A 26352-nucleotide genomic window follows, 5' to 3' on the forward strand; every position below is an offset into this window, starting at 1 on the left:
TCAGGTCTGCTCCACTTCCTGTCTGACAACATACTCCCAGTGTGAATCGAAGTCCGGTGAGCTTGAAGGGGTGTACAGGTCTTTAAAGTATTTCGCCCACTGCTCCGTTATTTCCTCCCGGCTTCCGTACATATTCCCATCGAAGTTGATGCCACCTCCTATGTCGGCACCGGATCCCCGTTTCCTTAAGTTTACTGTCCACCAGAAACTCACACTGTCATGTACAGAGTCATATTCGAGTTTATGGTCAAGTTCTGTCATAAATTGTTCACCGCACCGCCGCATGGCCCTCCGGAAATGTGCTTTAACCGCTTTATACTCACGATATTCCTTGTGCTGTGCGCCCCGTGGTTTACCATCGCTGCACCACGCGGCACGTGACGATCTCGTATACGCATATAGTTCCGTGAGCTCCTTTGTCCAGAACGGTTTCAAATGACGCCTTTTACGTTTAGTGGGGAAACATGTATTGGCACAATCACGCATACTGCTACACAGCACCGAATACTATTCATTTGCATGTATAGCTTTCTATTTGTAACAACTTTAGATAATGTTTCACACATGATTTATACTTGTACAAAAAGTAACTGTGAAATAAACAAAAATATGCAACCTATGAACTCTGTGTTTGTTCGTCCGTCGTTGTCTAACACCTTCAATTGTTTGTGTAAGAATAGGCGTCCATTACGTTTTCTGTAATGTAAAGTTGTTGTCATAGGTGTGAAACCATTGTTTAAGTAAATATTTAGAACAAGACAAATGAACAGAGTTAATTCAGGGTACAGACTTTGATACTAGCATAAGAATGGTAATTAAATGATAAAATAAAAATAAAGTTAAAAGCAAAAGCAGATATTCACTTTTCATTAAAAAAAACTGCCATGTGCTGACATCTCACACATTTTCGCTAATAAATGATCCCCTAGACTAGTAAATTTAAAATCACAAAATTATTTTCCGGCTAGAGATGTTTGTTTGAAAGCAATTTTCACATAAAATATATTAATAAAGACAACACAGTTTTAGACTAAACCATATACTTTTTAATAAGAATGGTTTGCCTTTACATGAAATCGATACTTTAAAAAGAAATAATAATAAAGAAATAATAAATCTTTAGAAAACAAAGATATGTACTATTCAATAAAAAAAATATGTCTCGTTATTGAATCCTATACATTTTCTTAATGGGTATATCTGGAACTATATATTTTTTTTATAAAGAAATAATAATGTCTTTTTCAAAGGTAGATATCTGATTTTCAAAGAAATTGTATATCTCGGTCATATATCTTTAAAATTTTGCTAATTAACATCTGCGGAATTATTAACGCTAAAATCATAAAGTTTACTTCAGGCTACGGAAATGACCTTTATAATTATCTTCGAATAAAAACATTCAATAAAGAAATAATTGTTTTTAAGCAAAGGCATAACTGAAAGGATTAATTACAAAAAAATACAGCAAAGTCGGCCTTAAACATTACGTGAAGAATTTGACAGATAACAGCGATCTACATGTCACCCATATAAATGAAAGTCTTTCAGTGCCAACTAAATAAATGGAAATTGCAGCAATTAAGCAAAATTCGCCCCGCCTTTTGTAAGCCTAGTAAGCTGATTGGGTTTGAGTGCTTCGACACACGCCGGGTCCTCACATAATACAGCATCGGCTGCGTAAAGACCTTTGTATTTTCGGAATACACACACACGTCACGTGAAGGTTATTTAATAACAAGTTTAAATCTCCCTGGAATATTTACATGATCTGCAATGTTTTTTTAAACCAGTATTTTTTTACATGCTTTATTTGATGATGGTTCTACATGTTATGTAATTAATTGGTTTAAGTTAAACAGTGCAACCGTAGTTTATCTTTATTTGCTTTATAATTTATGTATGTTAATGAACTATATTCAATTTCTTTCTTAGAATTTGAATTATAAAATATAAGAAAGGTACACATTTTATTGATATGTTTTATAAATTAATGATCTTCTTACATACTCAAATAGAGCAATCTCGATGAATATATAAGAATACCAAATTAAAGATGTTAGCTTTATTGTAAGTGCATTACCATGCCGGGGGGGGACTACTTGGCTATGTTTGGAAGTCAATCCAGCAGCTGTTCTCTCCCTTTAATTCTTCAAAGAAGCGAACTGACTATTTTCCCAAAACGATTCATAAAAGAAATAACACTCTTGTCTAAGCATATTGCGATTGTAAAGCGTGAACAGGTTTATTCAATATAAAAATGTTCAGCAGATCAAAAACATGTTTGCATTCTTCTCGATTGTTAAAAGGAATTGTTACGTTTATGAATGATCATAAATTAAAATTGATAATATTAAACACATCTGGAACGATCTTCAACGGCGAAAGCAATGCGTGTTAGAATTTACTTATGTTTTTGGATTATTTGTACACTATTCCAAATGCATACATTATTATTGTATTATATTAAAACATGTAAACGCAGATCTATCAGTATATGGACAGGTTTTTGCATCTGGTACAATAGTTGATGATTTCTGTTATTTAACTTGATTTGACATTATTTTTCATTATCAATGATGTTTTCGCTTATTATAATACAAAACCATATTGATAAGTGTCAATTAGTCTCGTTCTGGGAAAACCGGGCATAATGCATGTGCTGTCCGCAAAGGCTTATCACGGACGATACTTTCAGCCTAGAGTGGATTTTCGTTTAAAAGAGACCTTCTTTAAACGAAACATTCCTTAAAATGAAAAGTTTCATTCCTGCTAAGCCTATGCGGACTGCACGGGTTGATCTGTGACGGCAGTTTACACTCATTCATTCAGCCCAGTTACCCCAGATTTCGAGTCTACTATACTTTAAAATTAAGGTATTCTTTTGAAGACAAATACCTTCCGAGTATTCTTACGCAAGCAATGTTAAATACACAGATATCACTGGAACAAGCACTTATTGAGATTAGTATACAACTTGATTACCTGTGAAAACAGAAGTTAATAAGTGTGACCCCTGGGGATCACAGGCCAACATACACCATGCTGCTAGTTACATAGGCGCTAACAAGTGGCACATGTAAAACGTGTCGTATCTCTACAGGAGACACAAACCATTCTGTTTTAAACAGCTGAAATAAAGACCTTAGTTTACTAAAATATTTTTTTTTATAAATTGTTAATCAACATCTCTTTGAAGTGTATTTAATGAGCACAAAAGACGATCAATTATGGACTTAACAATAACTCAGTTCCTACCAGGACCATTCTTGGTCTGTAAATTAATAGAGTAACAGAATGTCAAAATGTCTTCTTTTAATTGTTAATGTATCGCTCAAATGTTTTTATTTCCGAAACGGGCACCCAGCTGGAGTAGCTTACAATTGATTTGTAAAATTATCATTGGATTTATCAGTTGATGAAATATAAATGATGATTTTTGTTGCAAAATAAGTATTTGTTCCATGTGAAGAATAAAAAGATGATAAATGGAGCATAAACCGATTACGTAAACATAATATGGCCATGAACGTTTTATTTAACATGTTTACGCTCAGAGCACACATATACATCGTATTGTCGCATTCTCCTTGCCTTGCATAGAGTGAAATAGAACGTTGTGCCATAGAGTTCTTAGTTTTTACATTGTTAATAACAAAGTGGTAGTGTCGGTTGAACCAGCGTGGTAAAAGTTGTTTCCGATCAAGGGCGTCTAGAGCTTAGTGCGTGATAACAATATTTGTCACTATAGAAAGCATATAGAGCTACGAACGTGGTTACAATAGTTGTCACTCTAGAGAGCATATAGAGCTACGTGCGTGGAAACAATAGTTGTCACTATACAGCGCATATAGAGCTACGTGCGTGGTTACAATAGTTGTCGCTATACAGAGCATGCAGAGCTACGTGCGTGGTTACAATAGTTGTCACTATAAAGAGCATATAGAGCTACTTGAATGGTTACAATAGTTGTCACTATACAGAGCATATAGAGCTACTTGCGTGGATACAATAGTTGTCTATATAGAGAGCATATAGAGCTACGTGCGTGGTTACAATAGTTGTCATTATACAGAGCATATAGAGCTACGTGCGTGGTTACAATAGTTGTCACTATACAGCGCATATAGAGCTACTTGCGTGGTTACAATAGTTGTCACTATACAGCGCATATAGAGCTACGTGCGTGGTTACAATAGTTGTCACTATACAGAGCATATAGAGCTACTTGCGTGGTTACAATAATTGTCACTATACAGCGCATATAGAGCTACGTGCGTGGTTACAATAGTTGTCGCTATACAGAGCATATAGAGCTACGTGCGTGGTTACAATAGTTGTCACTAGACAGAGCATATAGAGCTATGTGCGTGGTTACACTAGTTGTCACTATACAGAGCATATAGAGCTAGGTGCGTGGTTACAATAGTTGTCACTATACAGAGCATATAGAGCTACGTGCGTGGTTACAGTAGTTGTCACTATACAGAGCATATAGAGCTACGTACGTGGTTACAATAGTTGTCACTATACAGAGCATACAGAGCTACGTGCGTGGTTACAATAGTTGTCACTATACAGAGCATATAGCGCTACGTGCGTGGTTACAATAGTTGTCGCTATACAGAGCATATAGAGGCAGCGTGCGTGGTTACACTAGTTGTCACTATACAGAGCATATAGAGCTACGTGCGTGGTTACAATAGTTGTCGCTATACAGAGCATATAGCGCTACGTGCGTGGTTACAATAGTTGTCGCTATACAGAGCATATAGAGCTATGTGCGTGGTTACAATAGTTGTCACTCTAGAGAGAATATAGAGCTATGAGCGTGGTTACAATAGTTGTCACTATACAGAGCATATAGAGCTTCGTGTGTGGTTACAATAGTTGTCGCTATAGAGAGCATATAGAGCTACGTGCGTGGTTACAATAGTTGTCACTATACAGAGCATATAGAGCTACGTGTGTGGTTACAATAGTTGTCACTATACAGAGCATATAGAGCTACGTGCGTGGTTACAATAGTTGTCACTATACAGAGCATATAGAGCTACGTACGTGGTTACAATAGTTGTCGCTATACAGAGCATTTAGAGCTATATGCGTGGTTACAATAGTTGTCACTCTAGAGAGAATATAGAGCTATGTGCGTGGTTACAATAGTTGTCGCTATACAGCGCATATAGAGCTACATGCGTGGATACAATAGTTGTCACTATACAGAGCATATAGAGGTACGTGCGTGGTTACAATAGTTGTCACTATACAGAGCATATAGAGCTACGTGCGTGGTTACAACAGTTGTCGCTATACAGAGCATATAGAGCTATGTGCGTGGTTACAATAGTTGTCACTCTAGAGAGAATATAGAGCTATATGCGTGGTTACAATAGTTGTCGCTATACAGCGCATATAGAGCTACGTGCGTGGATACAATAGTTGTCACTATACAGAGCATATAGAGCTACGTGCGTGGTTACAATAGTTGTCGCTATACAGAGCATATAGAGGTACGTGCGTGGTTACAATAGTTGTCACTAGACAGAGCATATAGAGCTATGTGCGTGGTTACAATAGTTGTCACTATACAGAGCATATAGCGCTACGTGCGTGGTTACAATAGTTGTCGCTATACAGAGCATATAGCGCTACGTGCGTGGTTACAATAGTTGTCACTATACAGAGCATATAGAGGTACGTGCGTGGTTACAATAGTTGTCACTATACAGAGCATATAGAGCTATATGCGTGGTTACAATAGTTGTCACTCTAGAGAGAATATAGAGCTATGTGCGTGGTTACAATAGTTGTCGCTATACAGAGCATATAGAGCTACGTGCGTGGTTACAATAGTTGTCACTATACAGAGCATATAGAGCTACGTGCGTGGTTACACTAGTTGTCACTATACAGAGCATATAGAGCTACGTACGTGGTTACAATTGTTGTCACTATACAGAGCATATAGAGCTACGTGCGTGGTTACAATAGTTGTCACTATACAGAGCATGCAGAGCTACGTGCGTAGTTACAATAGTTGTCGCTATACAGTGCAAATAGAGCTACGTGTATGGTCACAATAGTTGTCTCTATACAGTGCATATAAAGATATGTGTCTGGTAACAATAATTGTCGCTTTACAACTTTTGTTACTTTTGTAAATTTTGGCTTGTATTACTACTACTATACAACAGGTTATCAGTCTATTGTTATAAGGCTGTGTACGACGCGCGTTGAACTAGAGCCAAACTTTCTACTTTGATATAAAGAGCACTATCTATGTTTATGTGTGTTGTCCATATGATTTACTTTTCTAACTTTATTTTATAACGATATTGTCCACTTTCGAAAATGAATTTACGGTGTTTACAAACCAACCAAACCGAAAGTGAAACTGGATACATTACGTTTTGCGATGTAAACACTAAATATTTGTTCAGTTTAAGGAAGCGAAACGATTTCAGAAGATAAACTATCTATGCAATACAGACTATAATTCTATGTTCTCGTCCTATCTTGCTCCTTAACTATTTATACCGCTCTACATATGCAGTACTAAATAAGTCTAAATGCATACAATTCTAATTTTGTACCCCCCCCCCTACATGCATTGCTGATAACTACCTTCCCTGGAGTATTAAATGCAAATTCACTTTTTACAGGTATACTAGATTATGAAAGACTGATACCTCATCTCCAGAGGCGTAGCGACAGTATTCGGCGCCCGTGTACAATCTATAAATTGTGCGCACCACCCATCTCCTCGTGAATCATTGGAATACAGCATGCGGTGTCATTGAAAAATAAGAGCACAATAGTCGATAACATAATAACACTATCACCAAACAAGGCAAAGGTCTACGACGCACAACGGACGACGCACGATTGACAAAAGGCGAACACAAGCAACACGATATGAAGATAATTTGGAGAAAACTAAATGTATACTTTTACAACGACAACAATCATGATATTAAGTCTTTTTTTCATCAGCCACCCAATGCGCCCATTATTTTTTTTTATCATACTTAATTGATTTTTTTCGGCCCCATGCCCTTAAATTTGTCAATGATAGCATCAAAATCTATTGTTCAACTGTTTCCTTAGTTTAAGTGCAATATCACAGAGGCGATCTGTCAATGATAGCATCAAAATCTATTGTTCAACTGTTTCCTTAGTTTAAGTGCAATATCACAGAGGCGATCTGTCCCACCGATGCCCTGAGATATGAGAGAATTGGCTTAAGTTTGCCAAAGTAACGCTCACAAATGGCTATTGATACTGAAATGGTTAAAATAATTTGCAGAGCAATGCGCAAATTGGGAAGACATCATTACCATACGACTCAATGAAAGAAATACGTTTCAAAGGTGTTGATGGTAAGGCATATTACCATTCGTAGTAAGTTACATTGTTCAGTCCTCAATCTGGTTGAACAGTTCTTTGCATTCAATATCATTGCCAAAACAATTTGCGTTATTACGTTATATTCCAATGTAAATGCGAAAACATCGCCCCTTTATTACGGCAATATGTGAGCTACTTAACCCGTAGGCTTAAATAGAGGCAATAATATCACACATACAACACACACATGATATCCTTACGTGAAGATTGAGCACATTCTTACAAAATACGGCCGCATTAAATCGCCGATCTCTTCTTTATATAATACGTTCAATAGACACAACTGAACCTAAACCACCTATCTACTTATTCTTTACAAAACATACTTTCTTAAATGAACATTTTCACGTTCTGGTAAATTGAAAAATTAAAATACAAGTGTTTCAGACTCGCACATTTTCGTTGTAGTTATGATATTTGTGAGAAAACAGTAATACTGAACATTTACCATGCTCTAAAATATCCAGTATAGGCATCTGTTGACGATTTAAAAACCTGAAAATTATGAAGAGTTGCAACATCGATCAAATGTAGTTTTTACTGGTTCCCGCTAGCATACACTCTAAGGCAACACTTTTATATTATGTTCGTTTTTACTAAGATCCCTGGGGGGGGGGGGGGGGTAACTTCCTATATACGGGTATGTAGGAAAATATGGGGTGTGTTTTTCGACTAAAATTATAGATATGGGTATGGTTTTGAGCATCTAAGTATAGATATGGGTATTGAAATCAGAAATTTGCTTGTATATAAATGCATATAGATTTGAAAGTATCAGTATCAAAATGGGTATGATAAATTTCATTCTTGTATATAAATGGGTATAACGAGGTAAATTTCAGTGGCGAGAAAGATGCAGAAACTTGACTGTTTTTATCGGTTTGTACAATTTTGACGGACCGGATTGGACTAAACGGGAACAGTCAACAACGTTTGAACCCATGGATCGCGTTCTCACTCTTTGTGACATCTTCCCAACATTTTCGGAAAAAAACTGGAATTTGCCTTTTAGTGAAACTTTGGCCTAGATGTTCTGTTAGCAAGTACTTCACTTTTCTTGTATTGAAATGGGTCCGCTTTTTCAAAGGTATCGTATACAAATGGGTCTGCTTTTTCAAAAATCTTGTATAAAAATGGGTCACATTTTGGAAGTCTCAGTGAGACACCCCTACCCTAAAATTTGGGTAGTTACCCGCCCCCCACCCCCCCCGGGCTAAGATCGTTTAACATTTGTGTAAGTAGGTCGGCTTTTGTTTTGTTATTTTAAAGGAATTGTTGTCCCGACTGCAATAAAATTGTTCAATGACAGAGATGTTTTAAATCATTTTGTTACATTTTTTCTTTATATGAAAACCTATATTGAAAAATTGAGCGGTTTAACCTGGAATACCAAGTACCGGAACCTACAATTAAGTTTGGTGGACTAGTTTGGTTGGTAACTAGTGGAAACAAACAACACTTTATTTGCGTTATGTTCATTTCACCGTATTATAACCCTTGACTAAACAATGTGTCGCGATCTATTCCCGTGCTCGTCTGTGAAAGGTCATCCTCTAAATTCAAGGTCAAGGTCATTAATTTTCGTTTCAATACGTCACTTCGTCACGCCTGGTTGAATTGTTATTTACCTTCGGACCAGTATTCCACTCGATGACTTATGATGGTAGAAATACTAAAGAACTGTATGTTTTGTGGCTAGAATCTGCTAACTTTGCATGAACAATACAATTCGACAATGCTTTTCATTCAAGTGAGCCTTACTCACAACTGTTCTTCTTACGCGTGGGCCCAGCGAATGTATCACAATTGCTTTAGAAAACTAAGAAAAAGTACCTCTCTAAAACGCGCGTCTTTCTCTGGCTTTGTCTTAGAACGCGTGCATCGCTGTCGTATTTCCAGAAAGAGGCCACCGGTAAGCTCAGAACCGGTTCTTCATTGTCTAGTCCCCATTCACTTTATCTGGAAGACTGGTGGATGTCACTAAACATTCTAAGTAAAACACAAATACAATGAATCCTCTTCGGGCGCCCTCTCATGATGGCGTCTGGGGCAAATTTCCCCACCCACTGCCCTTCCCTCGCAACGCCTCTGCTTATCTCCCCAATTATACTTTGTGTGGCTCATTCTCAGGACAAACCCATTCAGAGAGAAACTACAGTGTAAAAAGAACGCTGGATTTTACAATTCTGGCTGACCAAGAAATGTTATCAGTTAATATAAATAACACTTCCAGTTTAAAATACATTGAATACCAAATATGACATTGGCTTACAAAGAAAATAATACAACGGTTGATATTTTCAATATTGACTGTAACAATTTGATACTGTTTAAGCTTCTCAGTATACCGTGTCTTAATCCTTTACCCCTTAGATACGTATTTTAACACATTTGTAGTCCCTAAACAAGATAAATTTATTTAAAGACCGATCTTATTAGATTAAAGTTTTAAAGACTTTATTTCCAATAAATACATACTGCAGCAAACAGCATAAAACCTGAACAGTTACTCGCAGGCTGTTCTGGTTTTATGCTGTTTGCACATAGCCATTTTTACTTTGCTTCTGAGTGGGAAAAGGTTAAAATAAAAAATCCTAAATTATGCAGTAGAAACATACATATTTTTATTACTAGTTTTACAAGTATATATTCATATATTATATTTTTATTAATGGTCGATCAAATTAAGTTTACTGATAGATCTATGGTTTGATTTGACTTTTTTCCATTGGAACCAAATTTACATCACATTAGCTCCTTGCTTGTCTGTAAGTACTTTATAAATCATGGATTACTATTTTACTGAGTCAGCCTAAATATTTATACTAATAGTGTTTAAACAGAGATTTGCTTGTGTACATTTCAATTGAAGATGCAACAATATTATAAGGATAAATGTATAAATTAATAAAGAATCAATAACAAAAACAAATTGTGCATTTTTTCAGTTTTTTGTAAAAGGATTTGAAGTAATTGTGTGTTTGTGAACTATTATTTATGAAAATTTGAATTAATAGATCAAACTTTGAATGGGCATCATTTTGTTGATTTTCTCAGACAAAACTATTAATTTCCTATTCAGAATGTATTATTGTAATAGTCATTCTATTATTACAAGAAGTACAAAAAGCTATATTCTATGACTTTTTAATTAATAGTGTTTGTAATGGCATATTTTATCATTCGACTGAATTTATAAACTGTGTTCATGCAAGCATGGACACGGTTTCATTTTTTTGACTATTAAAAAATCATATTAAACATTAAATTTTGATGTAGAATAGGTTTTATATGCAAGTGTCTATTACACTTATAAATTAAAATAGCATATTATACATTATTGAACAGATTATTCCAAGATTGATATCTTATTCTGACTTCGCACAGTGCAGTTCAACATTTGAACATTGTATTGAACTGTATAGGAAGCTATAGTTTTGAAGTACAGCAATACAAAATGCATAATGCCTATCACAAGTAGACCATATTAGGCCTAAATCATCTTGCCATAACTTTTTTAAACCATATTACATGAGTGGTGTCATATTACAATTTAAGCCTATAATTTACCTTAATAATGTGAAATGTCATGTTAATATTTTATTTTTGACCTTTAAGTGGTGAAAAAATAAAAATGCAACATAGTTACTGTAATTAAGTAAATTAAGTGACAGTTAGTTTAACTGATGTGTTTGTTTGGATGCGCATGTAGATATACCATGTTTTATGCAGAGAAAAATAGCAAGAAAAGGAGTTTCACATTGTTTTAGTAAATAAGAAACAAAGTTTTTGGACAGAATCATCTATTATACTTATTGATTACCTATACAAAAGGTTTTGCTGGCATATTGGATATGGTGTCCATCTACTTCTGGCACTGAGTTAGAGTTCGCTAAATCACCTTTAAAGAATATGCACCAGTAAAGATAGGACCATGTAAGAGTAGCAGGGTTTGGTGTAAGGAGAACTTATACTGCCTTGCTATATGAGCTAGCTTTTATGGCAGCGTGGTAGAATGTCTGCCTGATTTGGAACCGGGCGATCCCTTGTTCAAACCACATTTTGGTTGGGGATTTTTCTAGCTGGGTTACATTGGCGCCCAACAAAAACATAAAGCTATATACGGAAAAATGTCCCGCCCCTTGGAAGCCATGTTTTGCAAGCAAACGTAACCATTTTCAAACTCATCCAAGATATCATTGAGACAAATCTTCTGACCAAATTTCATAAAGATTGAACAATAAATGTGGCCTCTAGAGTGTTAACAAAGTTTTACTAAAGCCATACATAGCCATATCAGCAAAAATGCCCCGCCCCCTGGTGACCATGTTTTTTAAGCAACCTTTTCAAACCCAACCGTCGTATCCAGAAAACACATGTTCTGACCAAATTTCAGGAAGATTGGACCAAAAATGTGACTTCTAGAGTGTTCATATGTTTTCACTTTAAACATATAGAGAAAACTGCCCTGCCCCCTGGCGGTCATGTTTTTTCACCGATCTGGACCATTTTCGAACCTGTCTGAGATATCAATGAAACCAATGTTTTGACCAAGTTTCATGATTATTGGACAAAGATTGTGACTTCAAGAGTGTTCACAAGGTTTCTCTATAGCCATATAAGGAATACTGCCCCGCCCCCTGGTGGCCATGTTTTTCAACGGACCGGAACCATTTTTGAACTCGACCAACATATCATTTAGACAAACATTTTGACAAAGTTACATGAAGATTGGGCATCAAATGTGACTTCTACAGTGTTCACAAGGTTTTTCTTTTTTTTTACCTCGTGACCTAGTTTTTGACCCAGCATTACCCAGTTCGAACTCAGGCGAGGTATCAATGGGACAAATGTTCTGACCAAGTTTCATAAAGATCGGACAATAAATGTGGCGTCTTGAGTGTTCACAAGGCAAAATGTGGACGACGCACGACTCACGATTGACAAAAAGGGATTACAAAAGCTCACCATGAGCACGTTGTGCTCAGGTGAGCTAAAAAACACCATGTGTGTCAGACGTCCCACAGATGTCATGGCAATAGGAAATTCCTGGAAAAATTTCACACTTGGAGGAGGTGTATGTAGAAGGGTTCGGTATAAGGAGAACTTATACTGCCTTGCTATATGAGCTAGCTTTTATAGCGACACAGTAGTTTCTGTCTGATTTGGAACCGGGAGGTCCCGGGTTCGATTCCCATAGTGGTCGGGGATTTTTCTGGCTGGGTTACACAAGTATTGTTGATTTGGGGCTAATAATCCTGGAGCCAAAATTTACCCAGGTTTAAGGCCGAGGCCAAATAAGCATGATCCTGCTATACACTGAACAAGTATTGGTTCTACCGAAGAAACAGGATTGAGTGTTCTAGTAAGCTTCAGCCTTTCAGTGCAAGTTATCTTAAATTAATAACTACCGGTACCGGTATTTGTTGAAATAAACATTCTGCACAGATTCAATTATTTATTTTACCTGTTTGTAAGAATCTTTCCAATCCTGAAAGTCATTTAACTATTTCAAAAGCACCATAACTATGAAAAAAAATATTGTTTTGAATATTGCGTTCTTCAAAAACGATGCCGATGATAATTCGACACGATTAGGAATGATAAGATATTTCTAAATTTCATTTTCGCTAACAATTCCAATACCAATTCAATTGCTTTGAACACAGTTGAAAATAACACTCTTACACTGTGGAAATGTTCTACATACTGTACTATATTTCCACTGTTTTTTTCCCCAAGCATCCTAGGGATTTAAACATTTTCTCTGACTTTTGTAAATATGCAGCCATATTGAAATTAGTTAAAAAGGGCGACCATTAGACCAGAGGCAGATTCAAGCGATCAATCGTCTGCTGATCCAGAGTGGTTAAGCAGCTACGCCCAAAAATATAGGTCATGTGATATTTGAGAAAATACTTGATGCAATAAAAGTTCAGTTTTTTACATCCATCATTTAACCAGCTACTCTCCATTAAAAGAAATGCTACCAACGGTTAAGGTCTCATTATAAAGTGTCCAACATTAAAACGAATCTGTAGTACACAACAATGCTTTTTCTACCAAATTTTCAGATGAATATTCCGACCTAAAGTCATGGTAAGTGCCCATACATGAAATTATGTCAACTAATAAATGGTGTTGATTTATTTAGAAAGTAAAGCATATTGCATTGCACAACTGCACTATTAAGTATATTGTAACTTCTACAGACAAAACACTGGTTATAGAAATAGTGGACGAAAATAAACATGAAAATAAACATGAGTAATGGAATGTGCTTTGTCTAATAACAACAACAATGCGAGACTATACACAATATTTCATTTAATTAGCAATACAAAATTAACAAATCACAATAACTTAAACAGACACCCGTTTACAGTTTAGAGAAACATGTACATGTTTACTATAACAAGAGCACCCCATAATGGGTGCCACGCTCGGCTGCGGGTGCAGTTTTGAATGAATGAAAGCTTGTACGAATTTTTTTTTTTTTAAGAGGACACCGCAACCTTGACCTTTGACCTAGTGACCGCAAAATAGGTGTGCCGTGTAGAACTCATCAATGTGCATCTACATATGAAGTTTCAAAGTTTTAGGTGGAAGCACTTTGATTTTAGAGCAAAATGTCAAGGTTTTAGCACGACACGGACGTCGCACAACACAACGAGCTGGCTATGACAAGACCTCGTTTTTTTCCCCGAAAACAGCCGAGCTAAAAATACCCTTAACAGTAATGTCAAATATTGAAGATATTTTCAAAAGCAATTAAAAAATTTATCCGGGAAGTCTACATAGAGTTTATACACCCTATATCTACTAATGAAAAATGTTTATTTAACGTAAATGAAAAAAATCACATATGATTGAAGCATTTCATCTTAAATTACAAACATAGTCCAATACCAATAAGCTTGTATGATAACATTTTTGGGGGCTAAGCATGCATACAAATTATTGCAAATTTTGTATTTTGTTTTCTATTTATCAATTTGATATATCTAAACATGACACACAATTTATACATATAAAGTCATTTTCAGTCGTTCAACAAAAGAACAAACATGTCACATGCATTCAATAAAAGTTCAATATAAACAACCACAATTTGTGGGAAATCTGGATTTAAGACATACGTGTATGCTGAAATTTTAAACTAGGAGAATTACGGAAATTGAACCCCAGTGAATTCACTCCACTGACAGCTATGTTGACTGGTCAACGTTACACAAACTGTAACAAAACTAGTTAAATGACACAATTCTCTAATAGCAGTGGATCTATGTCAATACTTATCAAGTACTTTAAATACAAGTATAATATTATTGTTGAAATATACACATTTCATAAACGTCACATTTACACAACTTTACACATTGTGTGATCATGTAAATGTAATTTTTCAAATAAAGTCATTAATGATGCATTTTGTTATTACACTTGGTGTTTATGTAACAATAAGTATCACATTGTACCTAAACTTTTACTTCCTGAAACAAGCATATATTTTCTAAAGTGTTTATTCCACAAAACCCTTTTAGAAATTCACCTATAGCCGAGTATATAGTGCGAAATAATTAGAAATGTATTTACTTGTTATGTAGAGTTGTAAAACACAATTATTATTTAACAAAATAGATATCTTTTGCAAATAATAGTACTCGCTTATATTGCCAATAGAGGCCATTGCAATTCTTGGCAATTGTTAGCATATGACATCACTCTCCCTTAATTTTAATTCAAATTTCAAGATATTATTTTTTCTTTAGTTTATGTAAAAAAATACATTTTAAATAGTTGCTTAAATTCATTCGATGAAAAACATTGCATATAACAAGCTGTTTATATTGCCTTAACTATCTTTATCTCTTCAAAATATGTCATGCTGCATTATTTAAACAGTTTAATACGTATATGAGCATTTACACAAGAAATGTTGTTTTAGAACAATTGTTTGTACAAATAAATGTAAACAGTGAGTTTATCTTATAAAAATGGCAACATTAAATAAACAGTTTACACTGAACATACAATTGTTTCGCAGTTGCTCTATGTATACATGGGAAAACATACCTATATACAGTGATCAGAAATCTTGGTTAAGTTACACTCACTGATTTAAGAGGGTTGTCTAAATGTGCATATACAAATATATGGCATAATAAACTATTATGTCCAAAAACAAACTTTAAAACTTACCAGCATGTAAGTCTATGATATAACAACACAAACTAACAATCATAACTTTTGCCATTTTTTATAAAATACTTTCATCTTTGTTTAATTCTCATTTACATGAAAAGCTTTCCCAATAACACAAGAGTCATACTCTAATCATTTAACAAACCACAGCCATTGAAATCAACCAAGTACTGGTAGTAAATACAGAATCAATAATGTTAGGTAGATTAAATGATTTTTCCCAGACTTTATTTATACATGTATTCCCATGAAATATTATGCTACTTAACAAGATTCTTGATCGAATACTGACCCGGGTGAGCCAATCGACTCATATTGTTTCAGAAAGATTGATAGACAGACAATTCCGATATTTCATAACTCTCAGCCTTTCTGAAGAATTTGTTTAAGTAGCACATCTATATTCATACATGCCATAATTTTTCAGACCAATTCCGGGACATTGAGTTAAATTGTCCGGGACTTTTGCCGATTTTCCGGGACATGTATAGAATGTAGCAATATTTATAGACATATGCATTTTTGATACGTTTTTTTTTTGTTTCGCATCGTTAATTGCAAAAGTTCGAAAGCCTATCCGAAATACACTTGATCTATTAAGGTCAAATAAAACATTACTACTTCCGTTACTAGATACAAGCCACGTGTTTTCAGTGTAAGCGTTCTAAACATAGATGGTGACGTCACTGCGTTATTGTTATTAAGACCGGTGTGTAACGCGTAGTTGTTGATACGCCTTTATTCATTTATAAAATGTATATAATAAAAAATACAACAATACAGTACCGTTAGATCGTCAACTCAAATCAATTCACAATACATACAACCAATCACAATAAAACAAATACAACGAATCTGCTGGGCGTTTTGACATGGCGAACGCAATTCAAATTCACTTATTATTTTTAACGTTATGTTTACTGGGGGTTTAGAACAAGACAATAATAAACTTAGTGAGGATGACATTTTATATGCTTACTACTTTACTCAACTTCTTTGTCGGTTAAACGTGCGAACATAAACAGCTTTTAATTTTTTACTCAGCGATGTTGGACTTCGGATGTGTGAACAACTATCCTTTGCCCTTACGCAGCGGGAAATAATGACGTAGTAGATTAAAGTCAATTTACAACCACATTAAACAATGCCGCCTTTTCGGTTTGACCGCGAACGTGAGACAATCGATATGATAACAGGACCCCTGTTAATTGATCGATTTTGACACGTAGCGTAGTCTGCCTAATCGGGTATGCATTGTCATGGAGACGCTGCAGATATACACAGATTCGAGGTGCAGTTAAGCCTAAGATAAGGTACATGTATATATGGATTTTGTAAATTCCGGGACATTTGACAGATTTCCGGGACAGCGGGACAAGTTCTTCATTTCCGGGACTGTCCCGGACATTCCGGGACTGTCCGGGACATTCCGGGACGTATGGCATGTATGTCTATATTACTGGTAAAAACAGAAAACATGAACATGTTTCATTACAGGAAAATACTTCAAAATTTTTTCAATTTTATCCAATTTACCACCATCATTTAAACAGCTTTGACAATCTTAAAATAAAATGTTATCATTATCAGGATCAAAGTCTGTAGTGAAAGTTTCATAATACAGACAAAGACATTGGATAGACTTGTTATATGTGTGCTTATGATAATAATGTACATACTATATTTCACCAAAACTTTCAACATAAAATGACTGACAGTATCATAATTCCCATAAAACATATACTTGTGTTTTCCTTTGAATACAACTTGGCTGGTCACATACAAAACGTGGCTGTCCACATGACTTTCTGGCTTTCCACTTCAATTGTTGTGATATGTCATTCTGCCATATCGATGTGAACAAGCTCATTTATTTTCCATCCGTCACAAAATTCAAAGATAAAACCTGTCAGAGTAAGTGCTGAACATACCAGGAGGTATGTAGAGTCTAGCACATCTTAAACAGTATATATCTCTGAGCTTCTCAGGTTTGACTGAGGAAAATATGGTAACAACTGCTGCAACAGGCTGTAATTCTGATTGGCCAGTTTTCTTTCTTCCATGGGTGTCTGATAAAAGAAAGACACATTACTGAAAAGTCAGTTTTTTATTATATTTTTGATACAGATGAAAAAAATTAACAAGCACTGCCTGCCGTAGGGTGTTAAAACATATCTGATTTGAATCCAGAGAGGAAATAATGGTCCTGAGACTATTGATAAAATAACAATCGACTATACATATTAAAGATGAAGTGTAACCTCTTAATATACAAATACTATGGGATGGGATTTGATAAAGATAATTTTTTGCCATTCGAAAAATAATTAATAATGACAATAAGCTGATGGCCCAAAACACGTGCATTGAGCAAGAGTTTTTATGAGAAATCTCATATCTCTTTTGTGAAGTAGGAAACAAGAGTTGGTCACCATGGTCACGGACGCATCCACATTTTTCTTGTGTCACAAAACTCCACTAATGTCATAGAGAGTGAAAAAAGTTACACAGGAGGGTAAGTTCATATGATGGAACATATCTTTGATTTCATCACATAAGACGCAATGCTCTTAGTAGACAATCAAATCCGTTAGCTGATGCGAAAGACTTATGGACGGACTATGTTAAATCTACATTCAACCACCCATCGCTTTAATTGGTGCCATGCAAAAAGCATGCACATGACTTGAAAACTCACCCAAGGTTCCCTATGTTCATAGACTGAGGGTCGTGCAACATGGCGATGACAGAATATCGAGACGATTTTTGCAGCTGATGTTTGTGCCTTGTGTAAAATGCTTCCGGAGCAGACTCTACGCTTTGCAATTCGGGTTTTCTGGAAATAAAGTCAATCATGTGTCAAACGAGACAATACTAGCATGATTTGGACATTTTTTTTTCAAGACTCCTAAGTACTGGTTCAACCCGGCCACACTTGTGATTTTCTTAATAAGCCATAAACTTTCATATAAACAAGGTAAAATTAATAGGCTAAACTAAAGCCTTGTGTCCACGAAGTTCCAGTGTTGGAAAGCCTCTTAAAACTTAACATACAGTCAATGCAATCACGCCAAATATTATAAAATAGTTTAATTTTTTGTTTGTTGGTTATGACCAATTTTTTGAAGAGTATTTATATAAAAACAAATAATAAACTTTTTCTGACAAAAGTGGTATATATATTTGATGATTCACCAAATACAACACTTTTTGAAAAAGTTGATTTACATAAGTTGGGGACAATCACTCAGAGGTGGTTATCACCTAATAGTTACGATGCAGATTTATTAGCGTCTATTTCGTATTAATATTCGCTCTATATCTCTACTTTACTCACAACAAAATTTCTTAGCGGGATCACAAAATTACAGCTCCCGCTAAGAAAATACGTGGCGAGTCAAGTCGAGATATAAGCGTATATTAATACAAAACAAATACTAATCACTTTCTTACTGTTATGGCTGGAAATAAAGCGGCATTTAAAAATTAATAAAACTAGTAAAAGCTATAAAACAGCGAACCATACCAGTCTTGGCATGGACGTCGCCATCTTGACTTGCACGTGATTACCCCCCCCCCCCTGATCACTTCTTCCTTGCCATTGATGCCATGTTGTTCAGTCATCTTGTTAACTGCAAATGACGGAGAATACTGCAGGAACATGTTCAAAGATAGATTCCAGTTCTGTAGTAAATCCGTTTGCAGTAAAAAACATAATGAGATTTCTTTAAAGGGAAAGAGGTTATTCTTTCTGCAGACATTGTGTTTACTGAGAAAGATAGTGACATATTTAAAGGAAAATGTTTAAGACCTTTTCTGCAGTCATTTTGTTTTAAGATATAGTGGTCATCGAGTTCTCAATATACTTTTACAAACATTATTAAAACCAATAAAATACAGTTTATGGAATAACCTAAAATAATTAAAATAATAAAAATTAAGAACGTAAAATTAAAAAAACTGCCTCTATTTGGATTCCAAACTTGGGTAATTTATATTTGTATTCAAGGCAGTAAAAGCATATTGCGATACTATACACTATGTACCGCAATATATTGGTATAAGTTGTAGTCATATGTTTATTCATTTAAAATTGTTGCCATTTTTTTAGTAATGCCAATGAGGTCTGTCAACTTACCCACACAATCTGTGAACAAGTCCCTTTAGGATCTTTCATTTTCTTATTGCCGTGAACATTTAAGCTGATGTGACCTTAAACCTGACTCCCAGGTGTGTACAGTGGTCATGTCAAGTGGCAGCTGATAATTTCATTGCTTGGCACCAAGTGGTTTTGGGTGATCCTCGACCTAGTTAGGAGAAGAGAAATCATAGAAAATATAAATCAAAGCAAAGTTAAATATATCAATATGTTTAGATATTTCCTGAAACACATGTTATTTAGATATATTTTGAAACAAATATTATGTGTTCATCATGTGTTTGAGGCAAAATGTTAAGAAATACATTTTTTGATGTTTGCCATTAATACAATAGTTATCATGCATATGCATCTGTGGTGTTAATATATTGTGCTATAAAACGCTCTCACATTGAAATTAACAAATATTTTCAATAACTCAATTAGGTTTTATTTAAAACAATCCATATAGAGCGGACAGTGCAATAGACTGCGGTGCATAGTTATTTATAATATAAGTTACACAGCCTCTGAATTCCCATGTATGATGAGATACAGAGACAGTCCATTAATATTGTGCAAGAGAGTCATGACTGGGCCAATGATACGTTAGAGCTTTGTCACAAAATGTCAACTAACCCTCAACCCACACTCGACGGGGTTCACACAATTGATGTTTCATTATAATTGTCTTGAGAAATATGCACGTGGTTTAATCAAATACAATACAATCCTTTAACTTTATATGCAGAACAAGCACCACTCTGAATGACTAACCTTCAGAAAAATGACTCCATTATTATGACTCTGTGAAAATGTAGTAAAATGTATGTGTGAAAAGTATCCACTTCGATAAGCCTGTGCAATCTGCACAGGCTAATCACTGACAACACTCTGCCTAAACCAGATTTTTTACAAGAAGAGACTACCTAAATACAAAAAAAAAACATTAAAGCGGAAAGTGTCGTCCCAGATTAGCCTGTGTGGACAACACTTTAGGCACATGCGAGAAAAGCTTCATTGTAATTATCCAGTCAACAATTAAAGAAAACATTCACCAAAGGTTAGTCTCGATATAAGTTTTCCCAAGCCTAATACATTTGAAAGAGCTCAGCAATGGCACTGCTGATTGTTGAATTGTGGGTGTTGTTGCTGCTTTTGCTACTGCTGCTGCTGATGTTGCTATTGAGAATGAAGCAGCAATATCTGCATGTCTTACTGTTGTGACCTCTATTTCTCTCTGTGGCGCTTCATCTTTAGCTTCGGTTGTTACACAAGAGACTGACGGACCTTTAAACATGAATGAAAAGAAAACATGCATATTTGTCCCAATTAAAGGCCAAGGGTATTTCAAGTTCACTGACCAAAACACTCTATATTCCTTAAATGTTAACATTTTCTTTTAAAACAATCTCAAAGTTCCTTAGTAGACAACAATCTAAATGGTTCTGCATTGAAAATCCTCTGAAAGTTGTTAATTGAAACAAGAGGTTCATGATGGCCCTAAAGGGCTTACCTGAGTCAAACGTTAAGCTTTGGTAGAAGACTCGACCTGGTGCAAGATCGGAATTCAATTTTAAACTTTGCTTAGATATTGTCAAGATGAACATTCTGAAAAAGTTTCATCAAGATTGAGACATGTATGTGACTTCTACTGCGGAAACGAGGATTTCAAAAGATTAACTAGTTTTGGATGCATGTCACATAAATTAAAACTCAGCCTAAAATGAAAAGATTAACATTTTGACAAAGTGTCATCAAATCAACTTATAAATGTGGCCTTTAGAGTAGCAAGAAGATTTTTCTACCATAATAACTAGTGACCTAGTTTTTGGACGCACAATCTCTCATTCCAACTTGCCATTGTCAAGATATGCATTCTCTCAAAGTTTTATCAAGATTGAGTCATAAATGTGGCCTCTATATTGGCATCAAGGGTTTCTAAAGATTTGACCTGGTGACATAGTTACATAGTTTTTGGATGCAAGTGACCTCCATACAAAATCAGCCTAGATATTGTACAGATAAACATTCTTACCATCTAATGCAAAGGTAAAAATACAAGTGACCCCTTCATATAAATGGCAGTTTTATTATGATAATTACCTTTTATATGGAAAAGGTTGATTTTGTAAAGAGATAAAACGTCAGTTTGCTTTGTGCCTATAGATAATTTGTATGTTGTTGTTTTTAAAAGCTCTTGATGGTCAATTTAAATTTTAGGGTTTAGCGTGAAACTGTTGCATCTTCTTCACATTTCTATATGAGATGCAATAGTTTCAAACTTATTGAAATAAGATATAATGGTAAATTAAGTGAAGTGCAGAAAACTGAGTTTGCATTTGGATTTTACCAATTTGTTACAGCTTGATTACATCAAAGTCTTTTAGTTATAAGGGCTACATTCTGTGAATATTGGGCTTAATGCACGTGAAGTCTGCACAGGCTATTCATGGACACAACTTTTGGCCAAGACAGGATTTTCATGTAGAAGAGACATCCTTAAACAAAAAATTCCCCAAAAGTGGAAAGTGTCGTCCATTATAAGCCTATGCAGACTGCACAGGCTAATCTGGGGCAAGACTTAAACCAGCACGTGCATTAAGACCAGTTTTCCCAGAACTAGTCTTATTATGAATGGGCCTCATGGATGGTGGTCACAGCTGTGCCACAGTGATCCCTTTTCCAATGGCAAGGGACTTACCTCAGTTGTTTTATATATATTTATTTGGGGCTGTTATTCGGACCCTTTTAAAATGTAACAAAATATAGATTTTTTCCAAAATGAATAAAATTAACAATTGAAGGATTCCAAAACAAATATATTTTTTTTGCAATATTAAGTTCATTTTCATAATCAGCTCTACAAGTTGAAACATAGCAAATGTAATATTGAACACACTTTTTTCCCTAATATTAAAACAATTGTTAGTAAAAACAACCACAACACCAATTTCTCCATTTTACTTAAAACAACACAGTTTTTCAGAATCCAAAGGGCCCCAGCCCCAATCCAAAAGTGGTGAAACAAGCAAATTCGTTGAATTTATATCCCCCACCAATATCAAAATTGTGACAGAGGGATGGACTGACAGACAACGCCAATTCTATATCCCTCCACCTTTTAGTGCGGGAAGAGGGGGGGGGGAGAGTAATTAATGTAAATGTACAAGAAGCTAAGAATGGTTGGTGAACATGGGCCCAACATGTGTGTATTATAAGTATTTGGGAAAAATCAAAAACTTACAACATAACATTTTAGGCATATATTTTATTAATGAAATGCATTTATGTACAAACAAGTTTCATTAAAATGCACAAAAGAAGTTCCACAATATGCTTCTGGACACAAAAGTTTTCTGGATGGACGGACAACGCGAAAACAATATCCTCCTCCAGATAAAATTATGACAGAAGGAAGGACAGACAAGTCAGCGACAATATGCTCTCACTTGTTGGAGCACAAAATCTCTAACCTGTAATTTCTAAGTACAAAGATGAATACATAATTCTGGAAAAAATGCTGGTCAGTTAAGGGTTTTAGCATAGGACCTTACATGAAGCATTTGTGTAACCTTGACCCTTGCATATAGTATATTGTGAGACGTTGACCTTAACGTTAGACATGAGCCTTAACCCTAGACATGAATCTTACATACGACACACAGCAAGGAAGAAGATGGAAAAGAATTATAGAAGGTCAAAACAGAATCCACTGAGCATAGTAAAATAATGGCTATGCAGTAAATATTTCTACAGATGTGTGACGTTTGATGTGTGACCTTGACTTGGGTCACAAACGCATAGGTCTTGCACTGCCTGATATTTGAGGACAATTACATCAGGCCATTTTGTGAATCAATTTAGTATGGCAGAATCCTTACCAAATAAGGCATATTTAATCAAAATGTGTGATTTTGATCTTTGTGTGTGACTTTGACCACGCGCCTAGCAACCTGGATCTTATATTTGACACTCAGCTAGATACTGGAGAACAATTGGACAGTTAATACAGAATCCCTTGATGCATAGTAAAGAAATGACTAAATAATGTGTGACCTTGACCTTAGCCCCTAGCATTATAAGTGTTGAATGTGAAGCACCTCCAGATGATTGGCAACAACTATGGCAAGTTTCATGGCTCTGGCTCATGTGTTAAATAAAGATGCAGCCCTAAGCTTATATTATAAAGCATTTTTTTCAAGATACAAAGGGTCATAACTCCATTATATACAAATAGTGTACAATGTCCATTATGGGTGCATCATCCTCTTATCCATATACATACTCATACCAAATTTCAATGAAATCAACCAAAGCACTTCCAAGATATAGCTCCAGACACAAAAGTGCCAGATGGACTGAAGGACGGACGGAAAGACGGATGGACAGACAACGCCAATACAATATCCCTCCGCCTATGGCGGGGGATAACAAACTATTACTGAGACTTACCTGTTGAGATGTATTGCCTGTGTTGCAATTGGGTAACATTTTTCTCTGGGACTGAACTTGTGAGGATAAGGTCCCTGTGAACAGATAGAAAGATCTTAACAAATCCCAGAAATATGTTCAATGCATTCGGAAATGGCATCAGTTACATGGACCATATATAAAACCAAGGGGTGTTGTGGTTTAACCAAATGTTTTTTCGAAGGTTTTACATATATCAGTCAATGACCACAAGGGCCAGGTGCATTAATCAAACAAACTCTGTAGAGGACCTCTAGATTATGCTCCATACCAAATATGGAACACTTGGGCTTTGAAGTTGCAGACAAAGATTTGTTGTCCCTAAATATGTTTATGTAAAACTGGGAAATCCTAGGGCTAAGCCAGTTGATCCCAGAGACATAATTTGGTAATATTTTGAGAGGACTCACTTTACACTGTTGCACACCAAACATTAAACCTCTTGGCTATGGGTTTCAAAAGCGAAGAAAACAAGATGTGTTTGTGAAACACAATGTCCCCCTATATGACGTTTGACCTTGAAGGATGACCTTGACTTTGTGAAGGATGACCTTGACCTTTCACCGCTGAAAATGTGCAGCCCCATGAGATACACATGCATGCCAAATATCAAGTTGCTATCTTAAATATTGCAAAAGTATTCATAAAATAAGTGATTTGGGCCACATATATTTGACCTCTGACCTTGAAGGATGACCTTGACCTTTCACCACTCAAAATGTGCAGCTCCATGAGATACACATGCATGCCAAATATCAAGTTGCTATCTTCAATATTGCAAAAGTATTCATAAAATGAGCGATTTTGGCCACATATATTTGACCTCTGACCTTGAAGGATGACCTTGACCTTGAACTTTCACAACTCAAAATGTGCAGCTTCATGAGATACACATGCATGTAAAATATGAAGTTGCTATCTTCAATATAGCAAAAGGTATTGCAAAATGTTAAAGTTGGCGCTAACAGACCAACAGACAGACCAACAGACAGACAGGGCAAAAACAATATGTCCCCCACTACTATAGTGGGGGACATAAAAATGAACACCCAAGAAACATTCCTGTGAGGTTTCATTTAATTCTTTCATGTGCTTCAGGAGAAAATGTCCCTTGACAAAAAGTTGACAAACAGAAATACATTGCAAAAGGATTGACAGCAGATACCATGGTATCAAAAATGCATCCACAGTTTCAGGCCTCTAGTAGCAAAAAAAACTGTCAAAAAACATCACTTCAATTATGTCAAAGATATCAAATCAAAATATGGAGGTTCCTAAGTTCACATGCTTTTTTAAATAACTGCAAAGTTTCAATCCCTCTTGCACAATACTTTTTTTAGCAAGGGCGGCCACACAAGGGAAAGAGATGGACGAAAGGATGGAAGGACAGACAAAATCACAGATGAGGGCAAATCTTTATACCCCCCCCTTACCTCATATAGTGGGGACATTAATATCCATACTCTACCAAAAATTATTTGGATGACTGTGAAACTGTTTGCATAACAACCTACCTTGTAGATGAGGTAGTCTTGGCCCCTGAGCAGGGAAGTTTGGAGTTCCATGGATAGACTGGCTGTACCCTGGGGGTAGGAGCTTTACCCAAAATTCCTGACCCAAGAGCTTGACACCTTTACCAAGGCATTGTCCTTGGATGTGGGGGCCCAACTGACCAGAAGGCCTGTTGTTGTTCAGCTGTGTAAAGATGTGTGATTGTATGGGGTCCTGTAGGAACCAGAAAATCTAGAAAATCCCGGAATTTTATCAGTTTTTAATAGACCTCTACACAAACAAGAGCTGTCAGAGGACAGCACGCTCGGCTATTCGAGTGCTTGACAGTATAACGTAATCCATCAGGGGAAAATTGTTCATATTCAATAAGGTCAAGGTAATATAGTCATATTCTAAGTGGAAGAGGACCATAATTGAAACATATTATTGATCCCTTATGTTTTAAAGAAGTTGTACTTTATAGACGATTCTGAGTTCAGGTATATTTTCTACAATCTCTTTAACATTTGTAAAGACATAAAACAAACTAATAAGATTTTATTTTAAGTTTGATATCAATAGCTTGGGTGGGATGGTTGGACAATCCTTCCAAAAGAAAGTAAATAAATATTTGT

At 35.6% G+C, this 26352-nt stretch overlaps 1 protein-coding gene across 1 annotated transcript; it reads right to left on the reverse strand.

Annotated features, from left to right (window-relative positions):
- On the reverse strand, positions 1–26352 carry LOC127865082 (uncharacterized). Its single transcript, XM_052404977.1, has 4 exons — positions 25741–26352; positions 24209–24282; positions 21189–21364; positions 1–194 (listed from the first exon to the last, which is right to left on the reverse strand). Exons 1-4 carry the CDS (start codon positions 25789–25791, stop codon positions 1–3), a joined length of 495 nt encoding a protein of 164 aa, XP_052260937.1. The 5' UTR covers positions 25792–26352.

This window comes from Dreissena polymorpha, chromosome 1 (assembly GCF_020536995.1).
Source record: "Dreissena polymorpha isolate Duluth1 chromosome 1, UMN_Dpol_1.0, whole genome shotgun sequence".
In the NCBI taxonomy this organism is placed as follows: domain Eukaryota; kingdom Metazoa; phylum Mollusca; class Bivalvia; order Myida; family Dreissenidae; genus Dreissena; species Dreissena polymorpha.